The following is a 24,082-nucleotide window of genomic DNA, read 5'->3' on the forward strand; positions in this document are numbered from 1 at the left end:
TACAGGTTATGGTTTCAAAACACCAAAGAAATACTCATCAAAACTGAGTACGAATATTTATCCGTCACAATTTCTATCCAAATTATCATTTGAATGAGAAAAAAGACATATTGTTATTGAAAAATAAATGTTATACTTGCGAAGAAAAAATTTCATTTGAAGAATGGGAGCTCCATAGGTCTTGCTGCCTCGCAGTCCACTAGGAGTTGAGAGTTCCCTGTTCTGAGCTCATTTTAGTGCCTGTTTGCTCTGCTCCAGGGGTAGATCTAACACTCTCTGCTGTAAATCTTCAGCTAATTACAAATGTGTTCTCTAAATCTATTGCCCCTTTCCCCCTGTCCGCCTGTACTGTAATCCATCCAGTCAGCTTTCCCAGGGGGATATTTGATACGTCCACTCCTGTTGCATTTCATCAAACCGCTCCCCCCCTTAAATTCAGCCGTATCAAACGTGCTGCTGACTCACACACACACACATCCGCCGCCGCACCCATCTTCCATCACCCAGTTTTCTTGCAGCGTGTGATGGGTCCATCTCTCTGGACCTCATACATCCCCCTTCTGATGTATGGAGCCATGCCGTCCCTCTCCCGCTCTGCAATTACTGTTTAAGTGAATGTGTCGCCTCAGTCGGCCAGGGATGAACCCGCAGAAACAGAATCAATGTTGCTGGTATCCATCCGCTGTGACATACTGTTAGTGAGCAGATATCTTGTTCACTTGTGTGTAATGTCGGTAAAACTATTAAATTGTCATCTTTGCTATAGGGTAAATCAATATGACCTTTTTATATCGCTGGACTTCTCGCTCTCCTCTGCTATAACGGTTCTTCCCATAAGAGGTTTAGAAATGGATATTGGCTGAAAATGGGGGAAGATATTTATATATTGGGTTCAAAGTTCATTATTCATACAGTGAAGCGGACTAAAAGCCTGATGCTTCATTATGTGCAAGAACTTAAGATGAATCAACAGCGAGGAGCCTTTCAAAATTGCTAGGCAACTGCGCAATTACTAAATCCATTAGCGAAGAGGCATTTATTTCCCTCTGCACTCTCATACCCCCTATCTTTTGCAAATGTATCTATAATAGAACGGTAAGACTTTATTTTTTACATTATCTTGTAATTTCATTGTGCTTACACTCTATTTAGGGATATGATGGAAGGTGTGACATGCAATTATGATAGTGATGAGGTCCAGCAGAGATTCTGTCGAGTCAGCGGGACAGGACGATCCGGTGTAGAGGCGTTTTCAAACTGTTCACACACACACACACACACACACACACACACACACACACACACACACACACACACACACACACAAACACGTATACACTCAATATAACACAAATGAAGCTCCAAATTCAAGGACCAATAGTTATACTTAAGAGAAAGTATACTTTAATATTTTGGAAACATGTAAAACAATTGACTGAGAGTTAGATGATCAGATCAATACCACTGTAATGTCTGTGTGGTGTATATAAAACCTTCAGGGGCTTAGGTTAGCAGCAAGACAAAAACGTGTTTGAGCTAAGCTAAGCTAGCTAACGTCTTAGTGTAATGTAACACTAAATAGAAAGATAGAAGAGTGGAATCGATCTTCTCATCTCACCCTTGGCAATAATTAATAACTGTACTTGTATTAGCTTTATTTGTATTGCACTTTTCTTAACAAATGTACAAATTGCTTCACAAGAGGATAAAATAAGGACAAAATTAATTACATTTCACCCTGAGATGAAAGCTTTTTTTAAAACAACATTTTATAAAGCAATTCATTTTTTATTTGTGAAATGGTGACAACAGAAAGTGACATACAAGATAGATAAGACACACAGATATATGAATATATGTTTTCGAGCAATTTTAAAAGCTATAACAGATGGAGCATTCCTGATCCCAGCTATTCATACAGAGTTTGGAGGCCATTTACTGCAAAGGCAAATTAAAACGTTTTTGTATTGAATATATTAGATATCAGGTTTTCCAAAAAGTAGTTGAAACAGCTTATGAAAAGTCATTTGGGCTGAGCTACGATGTCGTGTGCTTCTAAACATACAGTGCACGGCCCCTGGTGCAGTTTGGTGCAGAGAGTCACTACAGTACCATCGGTCCGGTCATCGCCAAACTCCAGTCCCTTCAATTATTGAATAATTTGATGATGAGTTGTGTCAAATCATAGAAATCATATTTTTGGACACAACTACAAAATTACTTTATCGTGCAATTCTAAAATATATACAGATGTATATACTGTATCAAAGCTTTTAACTGTGTTAGGTCAGCGTCTGCAGTCACAGGTGAGATTGAGATGTGCATATTAGATTCATTACTACAATTAAATTGGAAGGCATTTTCCCCACTGAACCTTATTTATGTTTATATTTTTATATATATTATTCAACACCAGAGTTATACAGCAGTAGCAGGGCCGTGTTGGATATGTGAACACGGCTCCCTCTCTCTCTCTCCACAGGGGAAGATTTAGAGTGTATTGCTATAATCAACATATAACAATAATATCTACTGTGTCCTTGACTTTACCCTGTTCCATCGCCTCTTGCACATGAAGTATCCAGTCTTAGCAGATACGTGGCAATTTGCCTGTGGATCAGTGCGGGTGAGTTGTGGCAAAGCCTCTCAGACACTTGCTGGGTGATATATATGGATGTGACAGAAAGTCACAAGTTCCTTTGATTGATACACCCTGGCATGTTAACCTTGTGATGCTGCGCCAAGCCCATGTGACATTAAATGACAAAAGCAGAATTTTCTATTCTTTTTTTTTCTTTTTTTCTCTCTCTTTCAAATGTCTCCTCAAGGGGACAACCCTGGCATTTTAAAAGTCTGTTGTTTTGGCTCAGCAGGCATTTACCACATTGGGAGTTGTGTCCTTCAGATAGCTGTTGTTTTTAGTTATCTGCATTATCACTGAAGTCAACAAGAAGCAAGCATCTAGCTTTTCTCTTGCCACACTCTTACAAAAGTAACTTTATTCCTTTTAAAACATGCAATCCCAAAGTTCCATCTCAAGAAAACATTAAAACCTCCCACTGTGAAAGCGTATATAGGCTCCGCATTGGGATGAGGTTGATTTCTCTTTATCGCACGTCTTCTCCTATTATAGCTCCTGGAAATATATTTGTATTTACGTGTGATAATGATATTAGCCAGGCATGACCGACCATTCTGTTCCTGCTGAGATCATACATGTAATCGGGGGCTGCTGTCAGAGCCAAGATTTCATGTCGAGGAAATCCCCAGAACCTGAGGTGTGTGTGAGATGAGTCTTCATTCACGCCGGGCTGTCTTACTGTTGTCACACGCTCTCAATGTGAAATGAATAGCAACATGTTTATCCACGCCGCTCATGCAGCACGATCTTTTGTTTGTTCCCTTTTCATTTAAGACTAAATATGACAAGTGAGACCTGCTTAAATCTTCGGTTACACACTCGCTGCATTCCGGTCCACGTTGAGGCTTTCACTGTGTGACAAATCCTAATTGGTCATAGAGAGTACCTTCAGGGCGAAATGTACCTGATGCTGAGAATTGTGTCGCTCTAATTGGGTTTGCCCATAATCTGCTGCTTCGAGAGAGCCTCATGCATAAGCGCCACGGAAATCGTGTAATACTCGGAATTAGCTGCCAACATGTTTGATTTAATTAATCAAAAATTTGCTCCCAGCCTTGGAACGCAGTCTGCAGAAAGTCTCCAGAGGAGGGATTGCTGTTCGCTCGTCTAAAAGCGATACAACACCAAACTGAGAAATGCAGCATTTTTCACATGCCTTTCATCAGTGGTGAGGATGATACGGTGACAGTAGACGAGTTCTGTAGAACATCGATTCCAGTTAGTGATTAAGATCGTTCCAGGGATCTCTGAACACTGCCACCCTATGATACCTGTGCACTGTACCACAATCTCTTTCTATGTACTGCATTTAAAACCATGTATTGAACATATCGCTGCAGGAAAATTATTGTTCTCTGTCTTTTTATGAAGCACCTGTTTGAAAATATTGTTTTACTGTAAAGTCATTTCTGCATTGATTATTCTGTAAACTAAAACAGTTCATATCGGCCCATATCCACAAATGAAATAAACCATGATTATGATATTTCTTTGAAGGGCTCGTATCTGCCAATCTAGTTACAAGTAATAACCTTAATATAGTTAGAGTGTGCGCACATATTTTGACTGCTCCTCTGTCTCGACCGTGTGCTCAGGTTCAGGATCTAGCAATCCGCTGCATCCAGAAGAACATCCAGAAGAACCGCGGTGTGAAGCACTGGCCCTGGTGGAAGCTCTTCACCACAGTCCAGCCACTTATTAAGGTCCAGCTCACCGAGGAGCAGATGCGAAGCAAAGACGTGAGCAGACCTCTCTCTGTCTGATGTCCCCCCCCCCCTCCTTACAGATTCCACTCAGATAGACAACCTCTAATCCACGTTCAGAATTCACTCCTGGCCGCGGCAGCATGACACTCCCTGTCATCAATGCTTAATATTTCTTGTAAAACTGAATATTTTACACTTTTACCTGTGACACAACATGAAACTTAGAGTACATGTCGCCATATTCTGTCCTGCAGGAGGAGATGCAGCTGCAGAAGTCCAAGCTCGAGAGGGTGGAGAAAGAGCGAAATGAGCTGAGGCTGAACACGGATCGATTGGAGAGCAGGGTGGGTCCCTTTGCATGTGGCAATGCATGCTGGGAGGATGGTGTTCGAGATTGGCATTGGAGTTGCACCCTTTATTTTTGTTAAGATAAGAGACAAGATAATCTTTTACTAGAAACATCGGGGAAATGTGTTGGGTTGCAGCAGCAAGGACAGTCAAAAGATAGACATCATAAGTAAACACGGAATATTAACACAAGGAAATGTAAAAATATAATAAAATATACAGTGTGAAATTTGTGCAGTGTGAGCAGAATATATCCAGTGTAATGGATTTCACTTCAAGATTTGTTTTGCTTACTCGCACTAGAAATGTGGTGGGAGTATTTTGTTGTTTTGCTTTACAAACTACTTTTGCTTTCTGTGCTTTTGTCCAGATTGCAGACTTGTTGGCGGAGCTCGCAGATGAGAGGAGCACGAGTGAGTCGGCATCGCAGTTGCTGGAGACGGAGACTTCAGAGAGACTCCACCTGGAGAAGGACATGAAGGATCTGCAGGCAAATGCACACACTAAAAATGAATTTAAAATCATCGTTTCGCATTTCAAAAATTCGGATTCTAATAAGACTCACATCTTCTGTGTTTGTGTGGTGGGTAAATCCGTGGTTCCAGGCCAAGTTTGACGCCATGAAGAAGCAATTAGAGTCGCAGGAAATGGAGGTGATGGAAGCTCGACTCATGAAAACGGCCGATCTCAACGGGGAGATGGACAGCGACGATGATGCTGGTTGGTTGAGTTATCATTTGTGACACCGCAGCCACCAGAGAATCTCTTTTTCACAATAATTTAATTCTACACCGAAAATTAAGAACCAAACAAAAGGGGATGTTGATAACGTGACTTCCTGTGACCTTTACTCACTTGTTAGGATCCTTCTTAACGTTTGCATTAAATTCCAGAATTCTTTGCACCTTACGACACCTGCAGCAACTTTCCTAAGCATGCCTGATGGGTATGTCATTTCAGGTCGGAAGCATAATTCCCTGAACCACTCATATCAGCATTATGTGCACGGTTTATAAAAATCTCCCCCATACTAAGCGTAGCGGCAGGGATGATTGTCTTAGTTTGACTGCTCCAGGAGGAGACGTGGCAGTAAGACTTGGTCCAAGTTTGCAATGTACAACGAGGGGATTAAGATGTTTGCTCTCGGGCATACAACTAAAGCCTGTTGTTGACTGGTCTCCCCCTGCTGGGAGAGAGAGCTCCCGCCTCGAGCATATTGTCCATGAGGCTTCTTTTTTTTTTCTTCTTCTTCTTTTCCCTGTGTTCCTACCCCCTTCAACCCACCTCAGCCAGACAGGCCATTACAGAGCATCTCAGAATTCTTAGACGAACGAGAAAATAATCGTTGGGATCAGAGCCGGTGGCCCTGCAAGTTGTCATTATGCTATATATATGCTAATGAGCGGCACTGATGGAAGAGCCGGTGTTGGAATGTGAAGGAGAAATGGACAGCCTCTAAAATGATAAGGCTTGGAAATGAACCTGAACCTGAATGTCCGCCCGGCCGCTGTTATACTTCTGATAGCCTCTGACAGCTCCAGAATTAGGGTCGGCTAAGAACTGTGGAAAGTGCCACTTAGACATGTCCTTCTCTAACTACTATTGTGGTGTGCTCGGAATTCTTACCTCCGGTTTATCCAAGATTAGGGTTGAAAAGTAATGGCTGTTTTGTAGTTTCCTGTCATTTTCTTTTTTGACCTCATAAGTTCAGGATTTGACAGAAGAAGTTGGTTTGTTCCCTCCAAAAGATTATATTATTTTGGTCCGTGAGTGTGATAACCACTGCAACCAGTGCAGTGGGCCTCATAATCCACAGCATCCATCATCCCTGAGCTGTTGAGCCTGTATGCCATTGCTCGGCCTGCATTAAAGGCAGGAGACACCAGAATGTCACACACAGGCTTTTCCCTCTGTATTCTGTGTCTTCTCCTGCAGGAGGCGAGTGGCAGATAAAATACAACAGAGCCGTTCGGGAAATGGAGTTCACCAAGAAGAAACTCCAGCAGGAGTTTGATGACAAGCTGGAGACGGAGCAGCAGAGCAAGAGACATGCTGAGAGGAGGGCAAGACACTTTTTATAATATTCAATCGCTTAAAAAATGGTCTATTTAATATACGACACACTTGTAGCCTGTTAGTTGCATAAATGCGATAATGATATGCATTAAACTGCCATAAAAAATAATAATAAGTGTGTGTGTGTGTGTGTGTGTGTGTGTGTGTGTGTGCTCTGCAGTTGGCTGATCTGCAGACAGATAATGAGGATGTGCAGCGCTCTGTGCAGCAGCTGAAGAAGAAGTGCCAGAAACTGACGGCGGAGCTGCAGGATACCAAGCTTCACCTGGAGGGACTGCACAGCCGCAACCACGATCTGGAGAAGAAGCAGAGGAAGTCAGTCTCAGCTGCACTCTGTCCCCCTGTCTGTCCACATGTTTGATCCGTCCTATCTGTCCTTCTGTCCCTCGTATACTCACACTATAGGGAACATATTGCCCTCTCCTCAGTGTCTTTGCTGCCACTTGGCAGGAACACAAAAGTTTCCGTTTAATTCAAATAGTGACTGAGATGTTCTGTAATCTGCGGAATTGCATTAGCTGAGAAAATGACTCAGACTTTAAGCACTTGAGAAGCTATCGCTGTGGCAGAATGTGATCTCTCCCCTGTGGTTAATTGAAGATGCTCTGTGGGTGAAATTATTTTCGGCTTCGCTTCAGAGAGAAGAAGAAGGAAAAAAAGAAAGAAAGGGAATTACAACGAGCTGACAGCATGAAACACTTAGCTATTAAGTTCACTAACCATAAGTGCTTCTGACCTAGACAATTGAAGAAAACATTTTGTACATTATTACAACCCAATTGTAAATTGAAGGCTAATGGCAGCGGATAACAGTAGAGACTGTAATAGAGGCAGTTTTGAGCTGATGCTGGGCTCTAAGCGGAAAATAGAAAGTAACTAAAGTTGCATGTTGGTTAGATATTTAGTTAACAGGCTCAGAATTGTATTATTTTATTATTTATTATTATTCTAACCCTAACCCTTATACATAGAGTAACTACACTGTATCAATACACAAGACCATTACACTTTGCTGTTGCTGGTAAACTTTATCTTTTGCAGCCTTTTGTCAATTGGCAATAACAGATCCCGCACAGTTTACTATTATAATACATAGGCCCTTATCCACTGGTCAAAGAAACGCACCCACTAACATCTGGCTTTTGTCTGCAGTCAGAATGGATACAATCTGAGTTCATTCCCGGGTCAAATGTCTCTGCAGTAGATCTCTGTATTTATGCTTCTTTTTTTTATGCTTTTATCCTCCGTGCTCTGATCGGCATTGATTGAAACGTAACACCTGGGTGAACACTCTAATTTGGCAAGACCGAAGTTAAGAAGTTAGGTTTCCTCTCCTCTGCTGGTAACAGGGAAGGAGCCAATTCCCTTTTAAAAAACTTGCATATACCTGCAATTTTAGAAGAGCTATATGAAATATTAGTCTTATGTGAAAGTAACATTTTTGCTGAGCTTTTCTACTGTCTCTCTCTCTCTCTGTGTGTGTGTGTGTGTGTGTTTTCCAGGTTTGACATGGAGCAGAACCAGTCTCAGGCCGAGGTACAAAGAGAAAGGAGCCAGAGGGAGAAACTGGCTCGAGAGAAAGACATAATGGCTGGTGAGATGTTTAACCTCCGCCAGCAGCTGCAGGTGAGCCACCGCACAGAGCCACACTCCAGATACTGTGATGTCCTCTCCAGGGGACGACACGTCAGGTCTCCCTGCTCTCTGTATGACATAACTGGGCTGGTCCAGATGTGTTCCTTTACCGTGTCTCCTCCGGCCTGCAGGACAAGGACGGCGAGTTGTGCGCCACAAATATGAAGGTGCAGCAGCTGGAGGCTGAGCTTCAGGACGTGTCCTCCCAGGAGTCCAAGGATGAAGCCTCTCTGTCCAAGGTCAAGAAGCAGCTTCGCGACCTTGAGGCAAAGATGAAAGACCAGGAGGAGGAGCTGGACGAACAGGCCGGAACCATCCAGATGCTGGAGCAGGTACTGGGTGCTGCAAATGTTGTATTTTATATGCGTCTGGATAAAATTAGTATGCCTCCGTGCCTACAGTAGCCAGTAGCTGGGGACATTATGTTTTCAGTTGTTCCATCCATCCCATAGAACGCCTTGAGTGAATTTCTTTAAATTTGGTATACAAGTTCAGTGTATCAAAAATGATATAGTGTGGAACTGCACTGTTCGGCGTAGGGATACAACCGCAGTGTGGTTCTTACTGAAAGCTGCCTATGTAGCAGCCTATGTTGCTCTGGAAGGTTGGAGATCTCCTCCGCGACGTTGACAGCTGCTCCATCTTCCCATCCCGCGAGGTCCGCAACCTGGGTGTCATTCTTGACTCCGCCCTCTCTTTCCAATCCTTCATCAAATCAGTCTTCTTTCATCTCATAAACATCTCCAGACTGAGAGAAACCCTCATTCATGCCTTCATCACCTCCCGCCTGGATTAGTGCAATTTAGTCCTGTCCGGTGTACCAGACAATGTCCTATATAGACTCCAGTATGTGCAGAACTCTGCCGCGAGGGTTCTCACCTGCATTAAGCCCTGGCAGCACATCACCCCGACCCTCATCCACCTCCACTGGCTCCCGCATCAAGGCCCGCGTCAACTACAAACTCCTCCTTCTCACCTATAAATCCCTCCTTGCCCTAGCCCCACCAAATCTAACTGACCTCTTCAATCCCTACACTCCACTCAGAAGGCTGCGGTGCTCAAACACAGGTTTATTATCCATCCCCAACACCAAACTGCGAACCTTTGGAGAAAGAGCCTTCTGTGTTGCAGCCCCCACCCTCTGGAACTCTATCCCCCGCTGCAATTCGCAAACCTGCATCTCTGGACATCTTCAAAAATGTCCTCAAACACCACCTGTTCACTTAAAAAACTTCAAACCTCTTTTAACGCTCCACGCTGCCATTAGCGCTGTTTATTTCTGTCCTGTTTTTTTTTCTTTTTGTCCCCACTGACACATCCAAAGCGTCTTTGGGTCTCTTGAAAGGCGCTATATAAATTCAAGCTATTATTATTAATACTATGTAATGCTAACCCAACATTCTGATGCCTAAATTGTAATTCTGTAAGTCCCAAAACTCCACAAACATCCTCCATCTACCCTAACATCCTACAAAAGTACAAAATTTAATATCATAAGGACCTTTCTCTCATTTTAGACAGATAGTAAATATCAAACAAAAATGACGTACAATCCAATACGTTTGAAATGTGTCTCCATCGTGTTCTCAGGCAAAGCTGCGGCTGGAGATGGAGATGGAGAGACAGCGGCAGACCCACTCCAAAGACATCGAGAGTAAGGACGAAGAAGTGGATGAGATCAGGCGATCCTGCAGTAAGAAGGTAGGCACTGCTTATTAGTTGATTAGTCCAACATGTTCCTTTACATCGCCTTGCTATCCTGAACTAACAGCTAATCAGGCCTGGTCAGGGATCACTGAAAGACACTGTAGAGTTCTGATATGAGTGCTGGGGTTCAATGTGAATGCATAGTCCATTTTTTTAAGGCTTTGAGTTTGTTGAATGTATCCCATGCTCAGTCCCATGAATGTAAAATACATATAAATAAATGAATGCAGAAATAAATAATTAAGTATATAAATAAATTCAAAGTGTGTGTAGGCTTTTTCTGTATTTCTACATTTATTGTATACAGTGTACAAGTCAACTCGAGACAGAAGTAGTAGATCCGATGATCATAGCGCTACAACCAACTCCTTAGAGGGACATACGCCCACCTAACTAATTAACCTCTGGACACAGAAATACAAAAAAAAAAAACGTGTGTTGTATAAATAAATCAATACATGTAAAAAAATATATATATTTAATTCCTGCATTTATTTTTGATTTTATAATTTTGTCCTTCAGTTTACATAAACACTGTATTCATTTTAACACAGTATAAATGATGGTTTATGCACCGCTAAGGTTGCGAGCAGATGCATCTTAAAAACAAAATAAATACAAATTAGAATCCGAGCAGTGTTTGCAGTCATATCTATCAGCCACCACACTGAAACAGGACAACATGTTGCAACGTTGGTCTCTGTATTTTGAATATAGATAATGACATTGAATGGATTTTCAAAGCTGTGTTGTGAGGCTGGCACAACCACTCAGGAGGGGAACCATTTGTTTTTGATGTGTGAGAGCAGCCATGTCGAACAGGATGCTTGACGGTGTGTTATGTCTGACTTTGTCTGCCACTGATCATCTGCCTGTGCGTCCCAACACACCGTGCGTGTGTCCTGCAGCTGAAGCAGATGGAGGTGCAGCTGGAGGAGGAGTACGAAGACAAGCAGAAAGTGCTGCGCGAGAGACGAGAGCTGGAGTCCAAACTGCTCACCGCCCAGGACCAGGTAGTCCCATCACTCCGCCCTCTGGTCCCTGTCAGTGCAGTGCAGCTAAGTGTGTGCGATTTAGTGCAGGGCCACTTCCTTTTGATTGGAAAGAAACGGCTTTCGGGTCTCGAAGGGCGCTCTGAGTTTTTGAAGGAGGGCGGAAAAACAAGTGTGTGTGTGTGTGTGTAACAACTGAGGCTAGAGAGGAGTGTTTTTTTTCGTTCAGGTGAGCCAGAGGGACGTGGAGACTGAGAAGAGGCTGAGGAAAGACCTGAAGAGAACCAAAGTCCTTCTGGCTGATGCACAGATTATGTTGGACCACCTGAAGAGCAACGCCCCGAGCAAGAGAGAGATCGCCCAGCTCAAAAATCAAGTACGAACACACCGCTGTGCTCCAGCAGATAAATCTATGATACGATTCAACACATACAAAACACATCTTTTTGGCAAAATGAAAACATGCACGGGTTGATAAATCCTCACTCCTCTGCATATCCAGGAGAGATTCTTAATCTTGGCCTACTTACGTTTGCCACTTTTCTTCCCGTTCCTGTTTCTCACAGCTGGAGGAGTCAGAGTTCACGTGCGCGGCGGCGGTGAAGGCTCGAAAGAGCATGGAGCTGGAAATAGAGGACCTGCACATCCAAATGGAGGATGTGGTCAAAGCTAAGATGTCGGTGAGTTTCTGACATCTGTTGAGCTGCGTGTTCCAATTATTCACTCGAGTGGGTTCGATCGTTCTGTGTGTGCTTGTTTGTCTGCGCCACAATAAAAAAGCGTGTGTAATGACACGCATTTATGAATAATGAAATATACCTTTGCGCCTGTTTCATTTCACATCATTGATAAGGGGGAAATTGTTTGTGGAAATGTTTCTATAGCCCTCCCTTGGTGAGCAAATGAAACCAGAAGCAACAAACAGTATTTAATTAATGTTGGATTGTGCCTATCAAAATGTCCCACTCTTCAAAATGCAGCGGGGGGCTCTAATATCAATATGCATACATCATCAAGCCGTGGTGAGGTATTAAAATAATAAATGGCCTTTGGCATATGTCTGATTTCAACATTTTGCACTAATGGATAAATAAGCTTTGTCGAAAAAATGTCTGCTCATTAATGGCTGTCTCATGAGAGCGCCGCCTGCATTTCAGATTCGTTGGCTGGGGGATGTTTGTGTCTCCTGGGATGATGGGAGTGCTGTGTGCCTGGGTGTTGCTTGTTAATTGCTGCATTTATGGCAAGGGAAGGTCTCGTAAATGTCTTAGATTAGAGAATGCATATTGAGGGCCCCGGCCCCCGCCTCCCCCTCCGCCTCCCCTGAACACAGGAGGATGAACTCTAAATAGGACATCACCAGTATGCTGCACTGGCTGCACTTTTCCTCCAGCCTAAATGAGCCAATTGATTATCTTCAATTGGTCTCGTCCTCCAGCCAGAACCCTGTCCAGATTGTGTTTCATCGCCATTAGATGAGATTCCAGGACTGCTTCGGCCTGGCCGGCTAATGACCATTTATCATATTCAATAGCTCATGAATAAATCCTGTCATTCTAAACTAATGCGCGTGTGTGTGTTTCCTTCTCGCTCTCTCTTCACTCGCCGTCCCTCAGCTGGAGGAGCAGCTCAGCCGGCTGCAGAGGGAGAAGAACGACCTGCAGTCTCGCATGGAGGAGGATCAGGAGGACATGAATGAGCTGATGAAAAAACACAAGGCTTCAGTCGCCCAGGTAACTCATCCTGCCTGACGCCTCGGTCATTAGTCCCTCCGTTATCAATACTAACACTTCCCCCCTTCAGGTAGGAAGCTCTAACCAGGAGCCATATGAAGGAAATAGGCAACACTGTCCATAAGACCTTTGAATATTTGTATTTCTTTATTCCTAATGAGGCTGAAAAATTGTGGGAAACCACCTCTAACATGGACATTAATATTCTGTTCTTCTCTGCGTGTGGAAAGTGTTGTGGCTTTTCGGTTTGGAGGACAAAGTCTCCTCTGAACACAGTGTGCGCGCTGCAGTCAGGGAGATGCAATCTGTTCTACAGCGGATCACATGACAAAGTATTTGGCACAAACACGTTTGGTTCAGTAACCATTTACAAAGAATGTGATATTTTTCCTGATAATTGAAGCATGCATTGACAATCACACTTCCTTCCTCCCCCTCTCTCTCACACACACACACAAATTCAATCGCAAAAGAATAGAAAAGGGTACTTTTGTGTGTCTGTGTGTGTGTGTGTGTGTGTGTGTGAGAGAGAGAGAGACAGCTGAGGTTCATTCGTCTCTGAATGGTAGACAGTGTGGCGGTTTATGTGTTTAGTTTCAGCATAGACTTGACAATGTGCGCAGCTTTCCAGATTCTCACTCACGAGCACTGGCTGGTGGCGGTATGTAAATACCATGACGTAGAGACGTCCCAAACAGTTAACTCTACGTAGACATTGGCCCTGTAATACGGTTTGAAACACTAGGTGGCCTTTGGAGCTTGAGAGCTTTGAGATATTAAAAGAAAATGTGTTGATAGATGGGATATTAAAACCAGCATTAATGTATTTCATCAAAGAACAGTCATATAGTTTAGTTTAAAGGTTAAGAAACACAGGTGGGCAGTATCACTTCAACCACAAGATAAAATGTGTAATTCTTTATCTAATTGTCTGGTGATTGTGTTTCTTTGTGTACTAGTCTGCCAGGGACTTGAGCCAGATCACTGACCTGCAGGCCCAGCTGGAAGAGGCCACAAAGGAGAAGCAGGAGATCCAAGAGAAGGTAGATTTTAAAAAGCAGCGGATTTTACAGCGGCTACATCAGAAACCTGCTCGCTGCCTCGACACTGCTCTCTGATCAGACCTTGGACTCCCTCTGATTATTCCAACAAAAAGAAAAAAAATATATATATATAACTTCCGTGGGGGTTTTCTTTTTTTTTTTTTTGCATTTGAATAGTAATAGATGATTTAGAGTCAAGGAAAGAAATAGTTCTTTAGCCTTTTATTACTCGTACCATAAAGGAAGGGTTATGTACATGAACTCAGCAGTCCCACTCCATGGTTTAAGCATTTAGATGAAATGAAAGCCCTCTTTCGATGCAGCAGCTTCTGTCTCAGTTATTTATCTGATGTGTGGACATTCCAAAGCCAACACATCATTTTATTTCAAAAGATCAGAACAAATTCAGGTAAATGAACAGGGTGATAGTTGAAAATAAGTATAAAAACAGTGTCACGTGGTGAGGTTTGTTAATTCAACAGATGACTCCTCTATTAATGTGATAAAACGTGATTGGTCTAGCTGCACGCTGAGCATTTTCTGCACGATTGGAACAATCAAGTGAAAGACCCTGTAGGAATTTAACTCTCACACATGAACAGTATAATGGAGTCAGTCAACCTCCTGCTCTTTGTGACTATTGTACCTGCTAGTTGCCTTGTTCACTCACACACACCCAGAACACTACAGTGTAGAGATGGGCGTGCCCTTTGTGTGTTTGACCAAGTACACGATGCACAGAATCATTATCCACATTTTAAAATTGACCCATTGCCATTGCTTAACCTACAGCTACAAGTTAATCTGAAATTCATTGTTCAACATTTTTACTTAGCTCTAATTTTTAACTTGAATTTAACTTTGGTTCATGACCAACTTAGGTGCTATCACCATCATACCCTTGAAGGGAGAATAAAGTCGAACTATCATGAGAATAAAGTCGGAACTACAAGAATAAAGTTATAATATTACGAGAATAAAGTTGTAACTTTACATTCGTCAGGCTTTACAAATAAAGAAATGTTAATATTTTGTCACATCAGAACCACATTATCATAAGTATCAGGAAATTGTATCTTTTGTGGAGGAGGAAATGTTTGGTAGCGGGGGTGGTGGTGGACTTACATCTGTGTGATATTCAGAGGGATTTAGATTTAGATTGGTTAAAGATTTTGGTTGTCCTTGCTTCTTAACCCCCCCCAAATTTTTTAAAAACTTTATTCTAGTAATAATGTGACTCTTTTCTCTTTAAATTTAGACTTTATTCTGGTAATATTACGACTTTCTTCACAATTACGACTCTATTCTCATTATATTACTAAATTATTCTACTCAATGTGGGCCTTGTGCTCCGTCGTACCATCAGCTGTCCATTGTGTTTAGTTCAATCTTTTGCAAATGTGGTCAAACCGACAAATCATCATCATGTTTCTGGGGAGATGGGTGTAGTTACTGTGGGCTGTGTTTGAGTTGTCAGCTAAATGGTTGAGGCTCAGAATAAAAGTGTGTTCATTATGTAAAGAGGTTAATGCACCTGATTTAAGCCTCGGGATAATAATAGTGAAAATAATAATGCTTTTATGATAAGTGTTTTTTTTTCTGATGGACCGCTGTTTGTTTAGAGAATAACATCTAACATGTCGTGTGTCACATATTAATGTATGGCCATTTTTTTTGTGATGCATTTGCGTGCTAAATGACTCTGAAGCTGTGGCACATTACACACACTTTAATTTGCAGGTGCTGATGTGCGGGATTTTATCTGACATTGAACAGAATTTATTTCAAATATAATTCAGCATGATCTCTCACCACTTCCCTAACAGCAGAGTCTGGATCTATTATATTAAGCTCCCCATGTGCCAACGCTCCGGTCCACTCACCCATCTGAATATTTTTGGCCGCACGAGAGACACACACAAGCTGCGAGGCATTGTTAAAACCTGCCAGAGAAGGTAGCGATAGCCATCTAAAGCGTCTGACCTTGAAGTGGTTATCTCATCACCAGAAGGGAGGGAAAGTTGGCTTTTGTAGTAATATCAAAGGAGAACTCCAAATCCTCCATGTCTTAGATGCAAACTCCCTCATTAGGTGCCACGCTGCCTTGTGGGCTGGTGATGTTGTGACGTATCTTTCTTTCTTTTTATCAGTCAGCAGAAAAAAGATTTGGATGGCGCGAACGTGCGTTGCATGAAGCTCAGCCCTGCGATGTACCTCAGCCTGATCTTCCCCTGACTATTTGTGGACCGAGGGCTTATCTAGATCTCATTATTGAGACTGCATACACAATATTTACATGTAGCAGGATGAAGGGTGAAAAGCTGAAGGCTAATTTAGTGTTCTTACATAGATACAACATCAGCAGCTCGAATGGCACTCGGGAGAGCACGTACCTCCACCAAGGCCCAACAGCCTCCTTATAAAACAACATTTAAATTCAGTAGATCCAGATTTTTATTTGGATTTGCGCCAAATTGCAAACATTCATAAATATCAGTCCCCTGAACATGTAATTTGTTTTTTTTTTAAATCAAGATCCATGTTGAAAAACGCCCTATGTTGCAACATTAAAATAAGCAGAAAAAAACAACATACATCCACCCCCTGATCCGGATCCACACCAAATTAGATGGTTTCTTTCTGATCCATACAGCATCCTTCCACCGAGTTTCCAGGTAATCCGCCCTGTAGTTTTTGCATAATCCTACTAATTAACAAACAGACAAACAAACGCAGATGAAAATAGAACCTTCCTGGCAGAGGTAAAAAAATGTATCCAAGTTCTCTCCGAAGAAGAGGTGGGAAAGTCGAGTCAAGAAGCTTGCGTGTGGGTACCGCTCCTGGGTTTGTTAACGTGCATGTTATGTGTGCGTCCTTCCCCCAGCTTCACTCCGTGCAGAGCCAGCTCGAGTTCCAAGAGCAGTCCATGGTGGAGAAGTCCCTGGTGAGCCGCCAGGAGGCCAAGATCCGTGAGCTGGAGACCAAGCTGGAGTACGAGAGGACACAGATCAAACGCCTGGAGGTGACTTAATCCTCCGTGCTTCACAAAATTTAAAAGACAGGCTTTGTGAGCCTATAAATGCAAATTTGGTATTTAATATTCTATTGATCAAGAGAGGGGGATAATATAAAGTGAGGGAACAGTATGGTGTTGCTTGCAAAGCTCCGCATCATTGAGGTGCTGGTTAAGAAAAGCATCCATCAACCACTATAAGTGTATTTTTTGATTAATAATTGAAGATAGAAGCATGTAAAAAATTGATGTTTTTACATGCATTGAAGGCAAATTCTTGACCACATGAAGTGGTCAAAATGACTGCACCTCAGCAGTGTGTGTATACATTTGCTGCTGAAGATCACCTTCTAGACCGTAAATTTATAGCAGGCTTTGTTATTTCAGGTTTGGCTGGGCCTATTTTGAATAGAAAATAGATGGATGGTTACATTTTTTACGTAGTGCTTGAAACTCGTATGCAGTTGTTACACCACTCTTGATACGAAATGGTTAGAAATCTTAAGACTTTATATAACGATGGGGACGTGATTACGCTTCCTCCAGTTTCAGCTGTCAATCATAATGCTTCACTGGATTTTAATGACTAATTGAAACCAAAATGACCTGAAATTGAGCAATTAAACAAATATCAGAATGAAAAGACCAGACTACCTCAAATAATACAAGAAAACATGTATTTGTTATGTACTTTGATTTTTTTGTCTGGTCCATGTCCTATCCATTAACACGGAGGAGGCAGGGTTTATGACCTATACTGCAGGCAGCCACTAGGGTCGATTGGGAGGCTTTGGCTTCACTTTTGGGAAGCTGTCATGTCATCCATCTTTATGAACAATCTTGGTTAAAAATAAACTACCTATGGGGAAATAGGTTTGGTTTGAACAGGTGTGTCCACTAGTCAAAATATGTGTACGTTGTCGTAATTAACTACCTTAACATTGGCCTTATGTACTTTATTTATTAATGTATTTTAGGGGGGGAAACAGGCTTGGAGTTTGTTTTATTGGGTTCTTGGTGCTGTGTACTCCAGCAGTCCTACCTGTGATATCCCTTGTGCACAGCACTTGCATCAATACAGTTTTAGAACTAAGAGCTGTGCACATATGTCATTTGTCCTTATGTGGCCTTTTGTAAGGACAAGTTCACCCAGTTCACCTGGTTTCCTCCCCAGAGCCTGACGGGTCGTCTGAAGGAGAACCTCGAAAAGATGGCGGAGGAGAGAACCCAGTACGTCGCCGCAGAAAACAGGGAGAAGGACCAGAACAAGCGAATGCAGCGGCAGGTGCGGGACATGAAGGAGGAAATGGCCGAGCTGTCCAAGAAGGAGGGCGAGGCGAGCCGGAAGAAGCACGAGCTGGTGAGACCTTTGGCTGCGGGGAGAGTCGTAGCGGTTCGCTGGAGTTTTACGCTCTAGAGAAGATTAACTTCCCACTTCTTCTGTGCTCCGATCCGTTCGCCAGGAAATGGACATCGAGAGCTTGGAGGCGGCGAATCAGAGCTTACAAGTGGACCTTAAGCTGGCCTTCAAGAGGATAGGCGACCTGCAGGCTGCGATCGAGGACGAGATGGAGAGCGATGACAATGACGACTTAATCAACAGGTACCTGACGGATTTAGAATTCCTGCAATAGACGGTACAATTACCTTTGCTTCACTTGATCTGTAATGTGTGTTTTGCGCGAGCGTGTTCTCGTCATAAGTTGCGAGAGAAGTTACCAAAAAGAGTTTGAGTCTGTCAATCACAACTCGTGTCTTTTCGGTCTTCGCAGTCTCCCACATCTCCCGACATCAATTCCTCTCTCACGTCTTTTGTTACCCTGTGAGTCATACTACACTGTGTTCCCCAGATACCTCTCACACGGTTTAATTTAGCTCCCTGCTTCTGATCTTTTTGTCTCAGCGCTGGTTTTCCCTGTTTGGTTTACCCCCCCTTCCCTCTTTGCAGCGGGGTTGAGGGTTAGACTAGCTCTGAGCCCACTGAGGTAAACACTGACTGCAGTAATTCAGATCTCTAAAAGGAAGACATTTCACACAGCGGCTCCGCTTGAGAAGAATGCCGGCAGCAGCACGGGTTGATTTATCAAGCCACGGATTTGCAAAGGATAGTAATTCCGTGTTTGTGTGTGTGTGGAAGAAGGTGTAAAAAACGACTTATTTGCTGATATCTCATTTTGTCCTCTTTTTACACTGTTATTTGTGTATCTCACCTTCTCTCTTTCTCCTCTCCGTTTGTTGGTGTTTCCCACACTTTCCACAGTTTGCAAGACATGGTGACAAAATATCAGAAAAGAAAGAACAAAACGTGAGAATGGGAAAAATGCATCCTTTGTTTTCGTCCCATTTGGACCAGCAGGAGAGAATGATGCAGTATTCCCTCACCGCTCAGTTTGTGTTGTTCACACTGACACAGTGAGGAGAAGCAATTTAAAAAAAGAATGGAAATTCATGTCTGTGGTATAGATCTCTGATAAAAAAAAAGACCTATGCTTAAAAGCCCTGATGTTTCATTCAGTTTAATTTTATTTTGCGTCTGGACACCTTCGCACTTATTGGAGGTTTCAGTGCTTGTTTTTCTTCCCGAGAGAAACAAGGAGAAAAAAAATCTGATGGTGCACAAGATGCTTTGCACAACGTAAACTGGAGATTGATAAATAGAGCACAACGCTCTCTACTCGCTGCTTCAGTAAATGTGATTCAACCTGAAACACGACGAAGCGTCACAGACCCCTGGTAATACTGCATCATTGTCTCCACGAATGCTCTGTGTCTAACACCATCCTCTGCTATCATTTGAAGCCTCATCATAAACCACCATGCACTGGTTTGGATCTCGGGTTAAAAGCTGGTTTCACTGAACTTCAGTTTTTCTGTGTGGCGTCTCCAAATCACTTGTTCGTCATCCCACTCACTGAGTTAATCTCCTGAACCTTCTCTACAGACATTCCAATATTTCCAATATAATTTTTCTTGGCAGTTTGGAACGAATCAAATCTATTTCTGTCTGAGTTTTTTCTGATGAGACTTGAGTCTGAGATTTATTTTTGATTTAATTCGAAACTTTTTATCATTACAGCCTGAAAGTAAAACTTAAATAAAATAAAAGTTATGAATTTTGATACGTTCATGGATACTGTTTACTTTTGCACTAATTAAATTTCAATATCAAAGCCCCTTAACAATTTCACGTAGGTGTGCCACAGCAATAATCTGAAACATATCTCTATTAACAGTTTAAAGCAGAAAATTCACTAAATGATTTTGTCAAAAGCAATTACAACTAGAATGTGACTCAGTAGAGTGTTTGCCTCCGCCAAGGCACAACAGTCCCTTTAGGTAAATCAAGCCGCACCAAGTTGCCGACACTCAAAAATATCTGTATAAATATGTTTGTGTGATATTTTTTTAATCAAGATCTCTGCATTATTTCTTAAGAAATTCACAAAAATGTCGAAAGACGTCATATCTCACAAAAAATCGTGGATCTGCCACTTTAATCGGAATCACTCCAAAAGTTATAATGAGTTCTTCTGTGGCCCGTGTCCAACCCTTACACACAGTTTCATTAAAATTGTTTATTTGGTTTTTGCCTAGTCCTGCTGACAGATGGACAAACAGCATAAAACCACCACAATTTTAATTTGGATCTGCGCCAAATTGCACACACTCATACATTTCTTCATCAAGATCCATGAATTATACTCTGAGAAATCAACGAAAATGTTGAAAAAAAGCCCTGTTTTGCAATGTTTAAGAAAGTGAAAGAATCCAATCCGGATACGCACTTACATTTAAGGGGTTCTTCGCCGACTCATTCTGCAACGTTCCACCAAGTTTGGTGGTAATCCGTCCATAATCCTGCTAATTAACAGAGACAAACGCAGACGAAAACATAATGTCCTTGGCTGAGGTAATAAGTTGTTTTCATATTTCAAACTAAGAATAACTCAGAATAATAAGAAAAACAAAGAACAACTTTACACCCATAGGACATTAATAGAGGAGAGAGATGAAATGAAGTGCAGTGAAAGTGGATGGGGCTATTTAGAATAAGGGATTTCTTGCACTTTGCTCAATGAACAGTTGAAAATAGTGTTGAAAATGTGCCAATATCTGGAGTAAAGTGAAACTTGTTCTTGTATAGATTTTTTAAGTATCACATGAAGAGACTCTTAGCATTGTGGAAGTCATTTGCATGTGCTTTGGAAGGCCTTAAGTATGGAGCTACATTCATGCCAAAAGTGAATACGTTTTTGGTACCTGATTTATTTTTTTGTACTTGTATGAAATGGGGAAGGCTTTTTGTTTCTGAAGCGTTATTTATTAGTAACATGTAGTGTATTTGTTTGTCAGGTGCGTTTTGTATTCGGGAAACAAAATGCATTAGTTTGTTAGTGGGGTTTTGTATTTGCAAACCAAACTGTGTTTGCAAGTGAAATGTAGGGAATTTGTGAAACGTGTTTTGGTTGTTTAAGTTTTGGCATGAATTGAGCTCCATACTCAAGTGCAACTGTGTGAGCGATGCTTGTGACGATGAAATGGCTGCAGCGCCCTGTGACTCCACGGCTGCACAGTCAGCAAGCAGTGCACGGAAACACGTTTTCACCCAGAGCTCTGCTGCTGATTTCCATGCATGCAAATGCTCCACTAATCCAATCTCATTTCATAGTGTTGTCCTGCTTGTTAAATGTGTGATTGCGAATGTAAAATATGTTGATTTGACTAAATCCCCATTTTATTGCGTTTTTTTAACAATGAAAAGAATCTTTGTGGCATGTTAAATCATTTAAACCTTCATCAGAGCATAATAAAGAAATGTTGTCTTCCGCACATATACCCAGCCGACATTCCCCACTTTAACATCTGATCGCTTCTTCGGAGACACACAGCACCACCCGTGTTTATCACCATGCAGTTTGTTATCCGTTTGTCATCAGGAAACCTGTGTGTGTATCAGTGCCCTGCCTTTCTTTTTGTGCAACTCAAGGAAAAGAACAATGACACGCCGTGTTTACTTAATTGCATTTTTCCCTCCTTCGACATCATTGCATTAGCAGCATGGATGAGCAATAACCGAGGAGGTGATTTTAGTTCTAATTATGAAGGGGATTTTCCAATTGATTTGCATCATTATTCAATATTTTTGTACTGGTTGCTTCAAAACAGATGTTACAATAGTTGGATCAGTATTGTTTTTGGATCTTTATAATGTAAAATAACAAAGGTCGAGCCTTTTTCAAGTACCGACAGCTGCTTTAAAGCAAACTATGAAAATGCTTTCATCAGTGGACTGACCATAAGGGTTGGAATGTTCTACATATCTGTAGCACAAGGTGCTGATTATCCTTGATTATGAATTACATCACAGTTTGTATAGTGCACACTGTTTCAATAACATTAATTGAGAGCCTATATGCACATTTTAGCCCTTATGCAATCAGCTCATGTCGAACAGACGCCATAAAAATATGCTTTTTGTGACCACGAGTGCTAAAGTGATAGAACCGAGCCATATATACATTGATTCTGAGCGTTTCTGACAAAGATTTACAACCAGCGCAGGCCGATTGTCAGAAGCGATTAATGTTCACTTCTAAATTCTTGGGGGTTGTTTGTATCTGCGAGCCTCAGGACTGGTTAGCTAGTAGTGTGGGGCCAAGGACAAATTGTTTGTGACATCATTTGCACAGCACTCAATTGCGAGCCACCTTTTATTTCATGCTTGTGTGTTTATATGTGTGTGTGTGTGTGTGTGACGAGAGGTAGGGGGTGATGATATCGCTGTGGGCTGGCGTCAGTGTTCTGTTGTGTAATAGATCATGTTAAAAAGTCAAAGCATCACCAGAGCTGACAAATGGGCAGCATGTGTAATCAACTCGCTTGTGTTAATGAACCTATTATCTTTTTTATTTCTATTTTTTGCCGGTGAGCTTTTATCAGTTGTATTAAAGCATGCGGTAGAGAAGAGAGGGAGTGGAAAATAAAGCGGTGGCATATAACAGCATGAAGTTGGACTCACAGTTTTAGCTCGCCGCCTCATGAAACACCTCTTAAACTGTACAATTTAAAGGCTTTTGTGTGGAACATCACGTATTCAGGCCATTTATTCTCTCTGCGATGATCATTGTTATCACCCTCCCTTAAGAAAACCTGGCTGTAAGGTTGATGGCGAGAATGTTAAGTACATGTAAATGCTCTTAAAAGGCCTTAAAAGCCTGATTATTGCTTAGTCCGAGAATCTAAGGCTCGTTTCTGCCTGTGCTCGCTCGCTCTCAGCTCCGCCACCACCTTTATCATTTTAAAAAAAAGTAAAATGCTTTTAGGCAGATTACCAAAAAAAGAGGCGAGAGGACACCGTGTTCTCTGGGGAAATGTGACACAAAGCTTTGGTGACAAAAGCGACTGTACACTGCTCACTGGGAGACCTACATAGATGGATATGTGGAATGTGGACAAATGATCGAGCTCAGCAGTGTGTCTGTCATCTCACACCTTCCCGCGTTTGCTAGTTCCCAGCATTTTTCAACGCGCTCCAAGGTTTAGATGGATAAGCTTGTCCAAGAAGCAAGAGCTGTTACCTGCCTCCCTGTTTTTCATTTTTAATGACAGTCAGCTCCCCCGTGGACACTCGATGAAATATATCTGCGTTTCAGTGATATACAAGGCGAACATCTCAGATTGATGAAGCGCGGCTCTTTGAAAGTTACCGAAAGTGAGGCTATGAATAACAGCGGAGATGAAAGTCAGTCTGCTCTAAATCAAGAGGAATTGAAATATTCGCCTCATCCTCAACAACCCTGTCATCTCTGATATTAATATACAGTGCATTGTCTCGCTCTGAGACCATAAACTATTTCACGGACAGTGTAATTTTCTCTGACAGAGCTTGCCATGGCAACACAGGTTAAGTGTAGTATATATCTTCAGAACATACAGTATGTGCCTCTGTGCACTTTTGAATCTGTCCACGTGAAAGCAGAACATTTATTTCCCCATGTCATGCAGCTGCAGAAGCTTTTGTTTCAGGCAAAACAGAGAATTTTTCACATTGCATTTTGACCATGATGGCAGCATCGACTGCCAGCATTGAGGTTGTGCCACTCTCCCCCCTCCTCTTCCCCGCCGTGGCCCTGTCACATTAAGCTTCTGGGACAATGGGGCTTATAATTCAGTAAACGCACTGTAGAT

General features: G+C 42.1%; 1 protein-coding gene across 10 annotated transcripts in view; it reads left to right on the forward strand.

Annotated features, from left to right (window-relative positions):
• The window catches only part of LOC117773948 (unconventional myosin-XVIIIa-like), a 77,876-nt gene that overhangs the window by 47,778 nt on the left and 6,016 nt on the right, over nt 1-24,082 (forward strand). For 7 of the 10 annotated variants that reach the window (XM_034605876.1, XM_034605880.1, XM_034605871.1 and 4 more), the window contains 18 exons: nt 4,237-4,380; nt 4,602-4,691; nt 5,066-5,185; nt 5,301-5,415; nt 6,631-6,758; nt 6,932-7,086; nt 8,274-8,397; nt 8,538-8,738; nt 9,997-10,107; nt 11,022-11,126; nt 11,335-11,481; nt 11,672-11,785; nt 12,722-12,838; nt 13,798-13,881; nt 16,766-16,903; nt 18,069-18,254; nt 18,358-18,497; nt 19,155-19,199. In XM_034605876.1, the coding sequence (XP_034461767.1) occupies nt 4,237-4,380; nt 4,602-4,691; nt 5,066-5,185; nt 5,301-5,415; nt 6,631-6,758; nt 6,932-7,086; nt 8,274-8,397; nt 8,538-8,738; nt 9,997-10,107; nt 11,022-11,126; nt 11,335-11,481; nt 11,672-11,785; nt 12,722-12,838; nt 13,798-13,881; nt 16,766-16,903; nt 18,069-18,254; nt 18,358-18,497; nt 19,155-19,199 (2,264 nt within the window). The remainder of the gene's footprint in view (nt 1-4,236; nt 4,381-4,601; nt 4,692-5,065; nt 5,186-5,300; nt 5,416-6,630; nt 6,759-6,931; nt 7,087-8,273; nt 8,398-8,537; nt 8,739-9,996; nt 10,108-11,021; nt 11,127-11,334; nt 11,482-11,671; nt 11,786-12,721; nt 12,839-13,797; nt 13,882-16,765; nt 16,904-18,068; nt 18,255-18,357; nt 18,498-19,154; nt 19,200-24,082) is intronic. The other 3 variants (XM_034605881.1, XM_034605875.1, XM_034605879.1) reach the window with 1 other exon arrangement.

This window comes from Hippoglossus hippoglossus, chromosome 14, assembly GCF_009819705.1.
Source record: "Hippoglossus hippoglossus isolate fHipHip1 chromosome 14, fHipHip1.pri, whole genome shotgun sequence".
Classification (NCBI taxonomy): domain Eukaryota; kingdom Metazoa; phylum Chordata; class Actinopteri; order Pleuronectiformes; family Pleuronectidae; genus Hippoglossus; species Hippoglossus hippoglossus.